This window comes from Haliotis cracherodii, unplaced genomic scaffold, assembly GCF_022045235.1.
Source record: "Haliotis cracherodii isolate W230 unplaced genomic scaffold, xgHalCrac1.p SCAF_32, whole genome shotgun sequence".
Lineage (NCBI taxonomy): Eukaryota > Metazoa > Mollusca > Gastropoda > Lepetellida > Haliotidae > Haliotis > Haliotis cracherodii.
In genome coordinates, this window is record NW_027266289.1 from 224,996 (window position 1) to 239,759 (window position 14,764).

Below are 14,764 nucleotides of genomic sequence, written 5' to 3' on the forward strand. Positions count from 1 at the left end.
GGCACATTTGATGTCATTTGTGCAATCTTCAGAACTCTCATGAGTTCCACTACAACGGAAGCATCTTGTCCTGGCAGTGCAAAATTTGGCTCCGTGGCCGAACTTTTGGCATTTGTAACACCGAAGTGGATTGGGGACATACACCTCCACTCCGATGTTAAAATATCCAGCTTTAATGTTTTTCGGGATGGCAGAGAGCGAAAAAGTGAAAAGGTACGTCTGGGTGTTGATAATACTACCATCTTGAGTTTTTCTTGTGAAGCGCTTAACTGAGGTAACACCTTGGTTTGACAATTCACGCGCTATTTCATCTTCTGTCATGTCTGCGAGACAGCGAGCACGATCTCGGACAATACCTTTGCAGGAATTAAGCGATTTGTGTGCAGAAACAACAACCTTTGTGTTAACAAATTGCTGGGTACTCAGCAGATTAACAGATTGTTGCCTCCGATCACACTCAACAAGGATTGAACCAGAACGAAGACGGGTCACGTTCTTAACTTCCCCACAAATACTTTGTATTCCCTTTGAGATTGCAAAGGGGTTCAGCTTCAGGGGATTGCCATCAACAGATGAGATGACAATGAACCTTGGCCACGAGTCAGTTGCCTGTGAAGGGACATCTTCATCAGACGAAAGAGAATCCATATGCCTACGTTTGTTTGTTTTTGATGAACCAGAAGGAGGATTGGAAGCCATGTTGTAAGAAAATATTTCAGCACCCCTGCTCCCCACCCGCCATCGAGTGTCAACAAGGACAGTGCCACAGTGGAAACCAGTCTGGAACACCAGGGTTACAGGGGTGTTATACTCCAGAAATAAAGACATGAAAAGCTGTTGTTAATAAAAGGACAAATGTCAGGCTGGTTCGGCCCATGGCATTTTCCTATAAAAACACAGAAGTCAGCGGTCCGTATCACCAGATTGGCCCATGAGCCACTGCCTACTGGCATAAGACTCTAGGCAAACGTTTACATAATAATTTGGGATGTCAAACAGGTAAGACATAACCAAGACCAAATAATACATTAATAACAATCACATTTGTGCAAACACAATATTATGCACAGGGCCTGGCATGACCAGCCGATTGATAAGACCGGGCCCATCTTACCACCCGTCTAGGCGAAGTAAGGGTCGAAGTAGTGTGTTGGGCAAAGGAACACAGTTCCAGGAACCAGTGCCCTCAACTACCAGAATCCCGTCCTCCGCCGACACAGGGACGCAACCCACGGCAAACAGGTTGCCCATTTTAGTCGCCTCATACGACCAGCAATGGGAGGCTGTGGAAATATTCTGCCCCGGTTCCACACGGGGGAAGAGCTATTAGCGTTACCCAGCACTCACCACGAGGAGGTTGCTCTTCACGAGTGCCCTGACACACCTAGAAACATAAGGACACATCTATTTATCTGGTATAGATCAAGTCGGTGCTGTCACACCTAGAAACACAAGGACACATCTATTTATCTAGGATACTTTGAGTCGGTGCTGACACACCTACAAACATAAGGACACATCTATCTATCTGGGATACATCAAGTCGGTGCTGACACACCTAGAAACATAAGGAAGCATATATTTATCTGGGATACATCAAGTCGGTGCTGACACACCTAGGAACATAAGAAAACATCTATTTATCTGGGATACATCAAGTCGGTGCTGACACACGTAGACACATAAGGACACATCTATTTATCTGGGATACATCAAGTCGGTGCTGTCACACCTAGAAACATAAGGTCACATCTATTTATCTGGGATACATCAAGTGGGTGCTGACACACCTAGAAACATAAGGACACATCTATTTATCTGGGATACATCAAGTCGGTGCTGACACACCTAGAAACATAAGGAGATATCTATTTATCTGGGATACATCAAGTCGGTGCTGACACACCAAGAAACATAAGGACACATCGATTTATCTAAGATACATCAAGTCGGTGCTGACACACCTACAAACATAAGGAAACATCTATTTATCTGGGATACATCAAGTCGGTGCTGACACACATAGAAACATAGGGACACATCTATTTATTTTGGATACATCAATTCGGTGCTGACACACCTAGAAACTTAAGGACACATCTATTTATCTGGGATTGATCAAGTCGGCGCTAACACACCTAGAAACATAAGGACACATCTATTTATCTGGGATACATCAAGTATGTGCTGACACACCTAAGAACATAAGGACACATCTATTTATCTGGGATACATCAAGTCGGTGCTGACACACCTAGAAACACAAGGACACATATATTTATCTGGGATACATCAAGTCGGTGCTGACACACCTAGAAACATAAGGACACATCTATTTATCTGGGATACATCAAGTCGGTGCTGACACACCTAGAAACATAAGGACACATCTATTTATCTTGGATACATCAAGTCGGTGCAGACACACCTAGAAACATAAGGACACATCTGTTTATCTGGGATACATCAAGTCGGTGCTAAGACACCTAGAAACATAAGGACACATCTATTTATCTGGGATACATCAAGTCGGTGCTGACACACCTACAAACATAAGGACACATCTATTTATCTGGGATACATCAAGTCGGTGCTGACACACCTAGAAACATAAGGACACATCTATTTATCTGGGTTACATCAAGTCGGTGCTGACACACCTAGAAACATAAGGACACATCTATTGATCTGGGTTACATCAAGTCGGTGCAGACACACCTAGAAACATAAGGACACATCTATTTATCTGGGATACATCAAGTCAGTGTTGACACACCTAGAAACATAAGGGCACATCTATTTATCTGGGATACATCAAGTCGGTGCTGACACACCTAGAAACATAAGGACACATCTATTTATCTGGGATACATCAAGTCGGTGCTGACACACCTAAGAACATAAGGAAACATCTATTTATCTGGGATACATCAAGTCGGTGCTGACACACCTAGAAACACAAGGACACATCTATTTATCTGGGATACATCAAGTCGGTGCTGACACACCTAGAAACACAAGGACACATCTATTTATCTGGGATACATCAAGTCGGTGCTGACACACCTAGAAACATAAGGACACATCTATTTATCTGGGATACATCAAGTCGGTGCTGAAACACCAAGAAACATAAGGACACATCTATTTATCTGGGATATATCTAGTCAGTGCTGACACACCTAGAAACATAAGGACACATCTATTTATCTGGGATACATCAAGTCAGTGCTGTCACACCTAGAAACATAAGGACACATCTATTTATCTGGGATACATCAAGTCGGTGCTGACACACCTAGAAACATAAAGACACATCTATTTATCTGGGATACATCAAGTCTCTGCTAACACATCTAGAAACATAAGGACACATCTATTTATCTGGGTTACATCAAGTCGGTGCTGACACACCTAGAAACATAAGAACACATCTATTTATCTGGGTTACATCAAGTCGGTGCAGACACACCTAGAAACATAAGGACACATCTATTTATCTGGGATACATCAAGTCAGTGTTGACACACCAAGAAACATAAGGACACATCTATTTATCTGGGATACATCAAGTCGGTGCTAACACACCTAGAAACATGAGGACACATCTATTTATCTGGGATACATCAAGTCGGTGCTGACACACCTAAGAACATAAGGACACATCTATTTATCTGGGATACATCAAGTCGGTGCTGACACACCTAGAAACATAAGGACACATCTATTTATCTGGGATACATCAAGTCGGTGCTGACACACCTAGAAACACAAGGACACATCTATTTATCTGGGATACATCAAGTCGGTGCTGACACACCTAGAAACATAAGGACACCTCTATTTATCCGGGGCACTCGTGAAGAGCAACCTCCTCGTGGTGAGTGCTGGGTAACGCTAATAGCTCTTCCCCCGTGTGGAACCGGGGCAGAATATTTCCACAGCCCCCCATTGCTGGTCGTATGAGGCGACTAAAATGGGCAACCTGTTTGCCGTGGGTTGCGTCCCTGTGTCGGCGGAGGACGGGAGTCTAGTAGTTGAGGGCACTGGTTCCTGGAACTGTGTTCCTTTGCCCAACACACTACTTCGACCCTTACTTCGCCTAGACGGGTGGTAAGATGGGCCCGGTCTTATCAATCGGCTGGTCATGCCAGGCCCTGTGCGTAATATTGCATATGCACACCTGTGTTGTATTGTAATGTGTATTTTGGTCTTGGCCATCCATAACTTGTGTGAATTGAATTACTTGCCTAGAGTCTTACGCCAGAAGGCGGTGGCTCATGGGCCAATCTGGTGATTTTGACCTCCGAATAATGTATGTTTCCAATTTCTTGTCATGGGCCGAACCAGTCTGGCATTGAGTTGGTAAGCAAATACAGCTGTTCGCGTCAAATTCCCTGGAGTATAACATCCCTGTATCCCTGGTGTTTGCATCCTGGATATCCGATGCAACATAACACTGTCCCTGTTGACACTCGATGGCGGGTGGGGAGCAGGGGTGCCGAATAATTTTCTTTCATCATGGCTCAACAACAATCTCGTTCATCTCGAAACGAAAAAAAGAGAAGATTAGAAGAAATCGATATTTCCACTGGAAGTATTGCTCAAAATATTGATACCTGGGCTAGATTCCTGGTTATTGAGGCTGCTGATAACCTTCCCATCAAACTCAATCCTTTTGCTATTTCTAAGGCTGTTTCTGGGATATGCGGTGAGGTGAAGAACGTTACCCGTCTCCGTAGTGGTTCGCTTCTGGTGGAGTGTGCTCGGAGACAGCAATCTCTCAATCTTTTATCTATATCTACATTTGCAAATATTGAGGTTGCTGTGTCTGAGCACAGAACATTAAATTCTTGTCGAGGCATTGTTCGTGACAGGGCTCGTTGTCTGTCCGACATGTCTGAAGACGAAATCACTACAGAGTTGGGAGACCAGGCTGTAACTGCAGTTAGACGCTTCACATTCAAGAAGGACGGGATCATCACAAAAACAAATACGTATCTTATGACGTTTGCCCGTACAACCCTCCCGCAGTCAATAAAAGCAGGTTATTTCAGTATCGGGGTGGATGTGTATGTCCCCAATCCGCTCCGATGCTACAAGTGTCAACGTTTTGGTCATGGTTCAAAGTCCTGTCATAGCTCTGTGGCTTGTCATCGGTGTGGTGACAGCCATGATAGCATTGACTGTGAGAAGGATTTGAAATGCGCCAACTGTTCTGGACCACATGTTGCTTCCTCCAAATCATGCCCCGTATGGCAAATGGAATCACAAATTATGAAAGTGAAATGCGAACGAAACATATCCTACTTGGATGCAAAAAAAATATTCAAAAATCAGACCACAACTCCCTCAAATATTTCTTACTCTGATGCAGTCACTCGCTCTGTTGCGACATCAACTATTTCGTGCCAGACTGACTTGACATGGGTCAAGTCAGAACAACCAGTTGAGACTGTTCCAATCAGTCAGGTTATTCCTAGCATCGTTGTATCTAGTTCAGGATCTCAGACTGAGATTCAGGCTGAGAAACAATCTCAAACATCAGTCAAACAACCAGTCGTTGTTCAATTGTCAAATAAAGAAAAAATGAAATTGAAAAAAACCAACTACCAATCGTCCCTCCGCCTTCAGATGTTCCTTTACAGAACTCCTTTGGGCCTCTGGACATGGAGGTTACTCTGTCCTCACAGGACAGGCGGAGGAGTAGTTCCTCCTCACATTCACGTGAGCGATCTCCAATTGAGCCACCATGACTCAATTGTCCAATCTAATGCAATGGAATTGCAGAGGACTTCGCCATAATTTTAATGAACTGCAGTTATTAACAAGTGATTTAAATACATCAGCAATTTCTTTACAAGAGACGTACCTTAAGAATACAGATAAGTTTGATTTAAAGCAGTGTAGTTCATATCATTACTTCTCTCCTCCGGGAGATAAAGCTACTGGAGGTGCTTCTATTTTAGTGCGGTGGGGCGTTGTTCACAGTCCTGTTCCGCTTGACTCAACTCTGCAGGCAGTTGCAGTTAGAATTACACTGCATATTGCCTTCACACTTTGCTCCTTATACATTCCTCCTTCTTCAAATCTTCAGCGTCATGATCTACAAAAACTTTACGACCAGCTCCCAAAGCCCTGTGTCATCATGGGTGATCTAAATGGACATAATCCTTTATGGGGAAGTTCAATACTTAATCAAAAGGGTAAAGTGATCGAGGATTTTGTTTCCGATAATGATTTATGCATCTTTAATGATGACTCGGACACTTACTTACACCCTGCAACTGGTACGTATTCATCATTAGATCTGTCATTGACGGACTCAGTTTTGTTAAATGAATTCTCCTGGTCTGTCCACGATGACCTCTGTGGGAGTGACCATTTCCCCACCGTGCTTAAACCCATTAATCCCACTGATGATCCTCCTTCACCTCGATGGAATTTTGTGAAGGCTGATTGGCTTTTATTTCAATCTTTATGCAAAGATAAATTACAACCTGCGTCTTTTCAGAATGTTAATGACCCAATTCAGTTGTTTTCGGATCAACTGAATGAAATTGCTAATGCATCAATTCCTAAGTCCTCTGTCAACCCACGTGTTCGTAAACCATGGTTTGATGCTAATTGCAAACAAGCTAGGAAATGTCGTAAGAAGGCGGAGAAATACTTCCGTAAACATCCCACTGTCCATAATTTAAATAATGTTAAAATTTCTAATGCCAAGGCAAGACGTCTATTTAAGCAAAATAAACGTCAATCCTGGCAGACTTATGTCTCAAAAATTAACTGTCGTACCCCTATCTCCAAGGTATGGAACATGATTAAAAAGATCAAAGGCAAGGGATCAAATTCTACAGTTAACCATCTGAAGGATGGCGATACTTTGTTCACTGATAAATATGCCATTGCCAATAGCATTGGGGAAACTTTATCTCATCATTCTTCTTCATCTAATTATGCTCCTGAATTTCAAAAATATCAGCTCCAACAGGAAAAGAAAAAAGTAAATTTTACATCTGATAATGGTGAAGATTACAATGAGGTATTTTCACTACATGAGCTATATACTGCCTTAGGGCAAGCTCATGATACAGCAGCAGGCGCTGATAATATTCATTATCAGCTGCTGAAACATTTGCCCGAATCATGCCTTGAAACTATGTTAAATATATTCGATGACATTTGGACATCTGGGACGTTTCCACCTTCATGGCATAATGCCATTGTTATACCAATCCCCAAACCTGGGCGGGATCATTCTGATCCATCAAATTACCGACCTGTCTCTCTAACTAGCTGTGTTTGTAAAACGATGGAACGCATGGTCAATAATCGATTAGTGTGGTACTTGGAAACAAATAATCTTCTTACCAATATACAATGCGGTTTCCGGAAAAACAGAAGTACTATCGATCATTTAGTGCGTTTAGAATCGTTCATTAAAAATTCCATTGTAAATAGACAACATGCTGTATCGATCTTTTTCGATTTAGAAAAAGCTTACGATACAACATGGAAACATGGTATTTTAAAAGATCTTCATGAATTTGGATTAAGAGGCCGTCTGCCTCATTTTATATCCCAGTTTTTAACAGACAGGCAATTTCAAGTCCGAGTGGGTACAACCCTGTCTGATCATTATAATCAGGATCAGGGTGTCCCACAAGGCAGTATTTTGTCTGTCACTTTATTCAGTATAAAAATTAACAGTTTGTCAAAAGTTTTAAATGATTCAGTTGATGGATCACTTTTTGTGGATGATTTTAATCTCTCTTGTCGTGGTAAAAATATGCACACAATTGAAAGGCAATTACAATTATGTCTAAATAAAATTAACAAGTGGTGTCTAGAAAACGGGTTTAAATTTTCCAAATCAAAAACTAATTGTATACATTTCTGCAGAAAATATAAACCGCATAAGGACCCTGAACTATTTCTAAATGGCACCCCTATCAAAGTTGTGAAGGAGGCCAAGTTCTTGGGACTTATTTTCGATAGCCATTTAACTTTTTTACCACGCATTAAATACCTTAAAGCTAAATGCCTGAAGGCACTTGATTTGTTGAAAGTCGTTTCTAATTCAAAGTGGGGAGGGGATCAGACAACACTATTGCACTTGTACAGGTCCCTGATCCGTTCAAAACTTGATTATGGCTCCATCGTCTATGGTGGAGCCTGCAAAAGTAACTTAAAAAAACTAGATACTATCCATCATCAGGGCCTGAGGCTTTGCCTTGGAGCTTTGCGAACGTCTCCAATCCACAGTCTGTATGTAGAAGCGGATGAACCTTCTCTTAAACATCGCCGTCTGAAATTATCTTTACAATACGTCACTAAATTATATTCAAATCAGTCAAATCCAGCTTTTAATTGCGTCTTTAATCCTCTCTACCAAGATCTTTACAATAAAAAATCATCTCTCGTTCCACCACTCGGAATAAGAATCCAGTCTGCCATGTTTGCTTCTAATATTAAATTGCATGATATTGCTCCCTTTCAACTGTTTTCATCACCTCCTTGGCAAATGGTAAGGCCAGAGGTTGACCTCACATTAACCAACTTAAAGAAATCCGATACTAACTCATTAATTTATCAACAAGAATACAATCAATTAAGAACCACTTATAACACTTATAAATCTATATTTACTGATGGTTCTAAGGATGGTGGTGCTGTTGCTAGTGCCACTGTCATTGGATCCAGGACAATATCTTTACGATTACCAGATAACAGTTCTATCTTTACAGCAGAAGCAAACGCCATTTTTACCGCACTACAATATATCAAAAGCCAATCTAAACATAAACAATTCATTATTTTTTCAGATTCTCTATCGTGCCTTCAGGCGATTAAAAATATATCATGCAAACATCCACTTTTAATCAACATCCTTGAGTTATTTAATGATCTTGCGACTGGCCAATATGACATCGTCTTTTGTTGGTTACCAAGCCATGTTGGTATCACTGGTAACACAATGGCTGATGCTGCTGCAAAAGCAGCACTCAACAAATCTGTGACACCACTTCTGATCCCATACACTGATTTCAAACCCATGATTAGATCTTACATCCGAGATTTAATGCAGCAGAAGTGGGACGCCCAAGTAGGTATCAATAAATTACATGAAATTAAACCTAATATTGGTTACACCTACTTGGGCTGTCAGTCCAGATTTGAAGAGGTCATTTTAAGACGGTGTCGTATTGGTCACTCACGTTACACTCAGGAGTATATTTTAAAAGGTGAAGATCCTCCATTCTGCATCCCTTGTGATGAAAGAATCACAGTCAAGCATGTCCTGCTTGACTGTGTTGATTTTTCCATCACAAGGGATAACTATTTCAAAGTTTCATCACTCAAGGATCTTTTTAACCTAAGCTCTCATTTAATTCTTGGATTTTTAAAGGAAATTGAATTGATTAATAAATTTTGATGTCTACAGTTATATATTTTATAAATTGGTAGTATATAGTTCTTAACTGAGATTGTTAGTGGTTGTACACTTGATGGGGGTTGAAGTAGCGTAAAATTATTGTCCCCCTGAGAGGGTGCGTAACCCCTCTTCATTCAAAGTAATTTATATATACCAGGTTTTTAATCGTAGAATATTTGTTAGTTTTAATTTTGGCTAAACTTGTCCATAATCACCAGTAACTGAAGGGATGGTGTAAATCCTGCCGGGGTCCTTGCAGGTAGCAAAGGTACTGTAAGTCCCCATGGTCCCCGGTATGGTGACCTACCTTTTGGTTGCTGGTGATCTATAGCCCACTTTTACGTTGTATTGTAATGTATTGTATTATATGAATTGTGAAGTTTTATGATCATTTACTAGTTTTAAACCTACATCTGTGATAATCTAGTACTTTTACTGTCCTTTGTCGACAGGCTTATATTCTAAATTGATGTATTGTCTAATTTGTTATAGTCACTATATGGCTGAAACATTGCCGATGTGACTTTAAATATTAACTCACTCACTCACTATTTATCTGGGATACATCAAGTCGGTGCTGACACACCTAGATACATAAGGATACATCTATTTATCTGGGATACATCAAGTCGGTGCTGACACACCTAGACACATAAGGACACATATATTTATCTGGGATACATCAAGTCGGTGCTAACACACCTAGAAACATAAGGACACATCTATTTATCTGGGATACATCAAGTGGGTGGGTGGAATGATTGACAAGTTACTGTTAAAACATTCTCATTGTCAAAAAGGTTGTTTACTGAGAATAAATAATTACCCAATTAAAAATATCATTGAATGTGTTGTGGGAGAGATAAGAAGTACGTTTTATGAAATAGTAAACACAATATCCAAATAGCATCTGGTAACAGTTCAATAACATTGCATTATATACAGTATATGACAAAATTACACGACATAAATAAAGACTGGCCTTTGCAATTCCCTACTTATTAAACATCATATACTGTACTAATCTCGGACATAGCAAAGTTTTCAGTAATGGTCATGTCACATTGGTATGCACGTACTTAGAGTTAGTTCCCCTGCGCTGTTATCTAACATCCTACATGAAGCACATGAGTCAATTACAATGTGTACCTAAACTACCATAACACAAGATTGTAAAGATAATGTGTTTGTTACATCTGACTCCTTGCTCGATGTTGAATGCTTACAGATGGAACAGAGTAGCTTTCTACTATTATTATTTGTTGATTTTGTTAATGGCATTGGAGTTAATAAATAATACCACGTCTTGTGATGTGTCCCACAAACTTATTATTGTGAACAAATGGGACGAGATTGAGTAGTTATTTGTCTATGACCAAATCTAAATAAGGAAAGTAGGAAATATTGGAATTTCCATTCAGTTTTAAATACGAGCACCACCATCAAGGAAGGGAACTGATGATGAAGCAAAATAGAAATGAAATAGAGCGTTATACAACCTGCAACTCTTGAACTGTTTCAATCAATCACATGGAAGCTGTCCTTTTTGTGCACCAAAACAGGGTCAGCAACTCTATCAATGCTATCTTAGCTCCAGGAAAAGCATTTTCATTTATCACAACATTGACATGATATTGTCATTGCCAAAACATGTATACAAATCAAATCTTATGTACAAAGTCAATACACGATTACACATTATGTTCGGCACAGAACGTTTCTATACACGGCTTGGTATTATTATTTGATTCCAGCACAGAAGCTATTTATTTCACCAACGGAATCTGATCCACCTGCTTCTGGTATACATCACATGGCTGTGTGGAGTGCTGGGCAATTAACTCCATGTCATAAAGACGCCAAATACAGATTATTTACATTTGTCCAGTGGTAACAATTAAGTATGCATGTGCATAATGTGTATAGTGCTTCTGTTATACATGTGCCACGTGTAATGCTTCTGAGATGTTATGTGTCATTGCAATACAGCTGCTTCTGTTATACATTTGCCACGTGTAATGATTTTGTGATATTATGTGTCATTGCCATTCAGATTAAGCTTCATAGCATATACAATATTTAGACTTACACATTGATTTATCCTAGCACAAAAAAAAAGTTGAACCTTTTTGTTCCGGTAATGCATACACATAATGGTTATAGACGTAACTAGTCATAGACTATCGTTTTAAAAAAAACCAGCCGTATCGCTGCTGCATTCATCACTGGTGTCCAGCCCTTGTCACAAGTTACACGGGAATTATTGTTTCAAACATATTATACATATGTAATGCTTCTCACACGGGAACCCGTGCACAATCCATATTGGTATGCATCCCACCAACATCACCGGTGTCCAGTCACACCGACCTCGGACGTTGATGTCAAAGGATGGGAGCAGATACTCCACACATAGCTGGAAGACATCAGCAAAGGACACACGCAGCCGTCATCATTACCGGTGTCCAGTCACACCGACCTCGGTCACAAACACAAACAACTTGAAAGTGTTCAAAATATGTTCAATATGTACAATCCACTGTCACTAGCGTAATTCAATTCTACTACTACTTCAAAACTATAGAGGGCATGACAATAACACAACTAGTACATCCAGAAGCATTAAACTTCCGACTGTCACAAGGGTGGTCCTTGTTAGAATCTATGATGGTATCCAGTGTTCAGTGTTCGTCCTGTAATTGTTCTAGCACATGCGCCGTACACTTTTTACCCGACAACAGCATGAGACACTTGTTTCTGCGATGCATCACGTGTCATTTGTCTTGGCAACTAAATGTAGGACGACCTTCCATGTCATTAAGTGTCTCAAACAGTTATGTACACAGCACAACCTGCTATCAATTTATAAATATCATTTCATTGCAGCTACTCTATGCTGATATTGTCTTTGAAATATATTCGCCAAAGTGAACAAAGCAATTATTATGGCAAAAATAAATATATCAAAGGAAAAGAAGTGACTGTGCTTCATATAAATTTCAATAAATATTATATATCTATTCTGAAAATTCAATAATGCATATTCATAAAGATTTTAAGGGCGTGATTCACAGTTTACACGTGCACACACTTTGAATGAGTTCGTGTTTGTTTGGCTGGGGAGTGATACACAAGTTAGTTTTTTTCAGTAAGTGAGTGAGTATGGTTTTACTCCACTTATAGCAATATTCCAGCAATATCACGGCGGGGGACATCAGATATGGACTTCACTGTTGTTTTTCAAATATGAAAAGCACACAATGCTATTAGGTGCTCATGCCATACCTTTGTTATCCGTAAATGAAGGTCGGTCAAGTGCAACCTCACGTCAGCAAGACAACCGTAAGCAAGACGTCCAAGCGATACGCCCAATGTTGCTTCCGAACTTGGTGTAGACAGCATGTTAGAACAGCAAGAAAGAACAGTATACTGTTCACAGAGTCCAGGTTTCATCTGGACATCTCTGATGGTCGTACACGGGTTTACATACGTCCAGAAGAAAGTGTCAGCGACGCTTGCATTACTCAATGTCGTTAGTTTAGAGGAGGGAAGTGGAGTGGAAGTGTAATGGGATGTCGACGCATCACAACTCATAGGAGAACACAACTCATCAGAGTTACTGGCAACTGGAACGGCGTACGCTACCGGAACGACATCATTATGCTCTACCCCTTGTGCAAATACAGGGACGTAACGCCACGTTGCAGCAGGATAGTGCCGGTACCATACTTTTTGAGACGGTATACTATTGACACTGTCATGACCGCCTATTTCTGCAGACCTCTGCAACATTGGGCCCAGCTTAGTTGGGCCAATCTTTGGTTGACATTTAGGACAGCATTCCCCAGGTTGTTTTAAATCATGGGGTGTCTTTAACGCGCCACCGCTGCCTCCTCTGTATCAACGCCAATGACGAGCCAGGGTGGTAATACCTTCCCCTGTGTTTGAGACCAGAGACAGATCTGCCTTGTGAGACACCAGCTGGAAGACATCATCATGTCCACACACAGCCGCCATCATCACCGGTGTCCAGTTATACCGACCTCGGACGTTGATGTCATAGGATGGGAGCAGATACTCCATACATTCTTTGTTGCCTCCTCGACAGGCCAGATGTAATAAACTGTCTCACAATCGGTCTGTCCGAACAAGGGCAGGACTTTGTTGAGAATATGTCTTTAGGTAGTACTCTTGTGATGTTACTAGTGATTCCATTAGCCGATTCCATGGTGTGATGCTCTTACCTGAATGTTCCTCTCGTCCTAACTCCTTGATGATTCCCCTGCATCCTCTCTGGACGGCCAGAGTATACACATCATCTCCTGCCCTGTCTGCCAGTGTCAGATCTGCTCCTAGGCCTTTAAGATATTTAAAAACAGCAAATCTACCCTCCACAGCTGCCATTGCAAACGGTGTCCAGCCAAAGTTATCTCTCAGGTTGATATCAGAATATGACATGACATGCTTCACCATCTTCAAGTTCCGTGCCTCACAAGCCAAATGGAGGAGACCATCTCCATCACTGTCCACCATGTTGACGTCAGCACCATGGTCCACCAGGAAGTCAACTACATCAGTGTGACCTCCACACACAGCTTCCATTAGTGGCGTGTGACCATTCCCTCCTCGCGTGTTGATATCAAAGTCACCGATAACATGTCTGACAATGTCAATGTTTCCACCTTCACTGGCTGCATGGAGAACAGTCTCATTATCATCACCAGTGAGTGATGGGTTAGCTCCATTTAACAGGAGGAGGTCAAATGTATCCTTATTCCCACTGTAAGCTCCTTTCGTTACTGGTGTCCAACCTTCGTACCCCCGACAGTTGATGTCACACACTGGCAGTAGATGTTCTACAATGAGAATATTTCCTCCATGGCAGGCCAGATGAAGTAAATTGTTGTTGAGGTGATCTGTCAGTGTGAGATCAGCTCCTTTTGACACAAGCAGGTCGAAAACATCCTTCTTTGCACACACAGCTGCCTTCATAACTGCTGTCCAGCCATGTCATCCCCGGCTATTAATGTCAAATGATGGCAGTAGATATTCTACAATGGACCTATTTCCACCTCCACATACCAGATGAAGTACAGTGTCCTTGTAGTCATCAGTGAGTGTGAGATCGGCTTCCTTTGAGACAAGAAGATTCAAGAAAGCCTCCAGTCCAAGCTTCACAGCTATCATTATTGGCACCACCTGTTCCTTTATTGTTGATGTCACAGAAAGGAATAAGATTCCTTACCATATATTCATTGCCTGAGAAACAGGCATAATGAAATATGGTGTTGTCATATTCGTCCCTCAATGACGAATCAGACATGA

At 41.1% G+C, this 14,764-nt stretch overlaps 2 protein-coding genes across 2 annotated transcripts; one reads left to right on the forward strand and one right to left on the reverse strand.

Moving 5' to 3' along the window:
- Nucleotides 1–4,521: 4,521 nt before the first annotated feature.
- Nucleotides 4,522–5,756, forward strand: LOC139477228 (uncharacterized). Its single transcript, XM_071259783.1, has 2 exons — nucleotides 4,522–5,188; nucleotides 5,635–5,756. Exons 1-2 carry the CDS (start codon nucleotides 4,522–4,524, stop codon nucleotides 5,754–5,756), a joined length of 789 nt encoding a protein of 262 aa, XP_071115884.1.
- Nucleotides 5,757–13,567: 7,811 nt separating this feature from the next.
- Nucleotides 13,568–14,431, reverse strand: LOC139477230 (26S proteasome non-ATPase regulatory subunit 10-like). The gene has a single exon (XM_071259785.1). It carries the CDS (start codon nucleotides 14,429–14,431, stop codon nucleotides 13,568–13,570), a length of 864 nt encoding a protein of 287 aa, XP_071115886.1.
- Nucleotides 14,432–14,764: the final 333 nt, after the last annotated feature.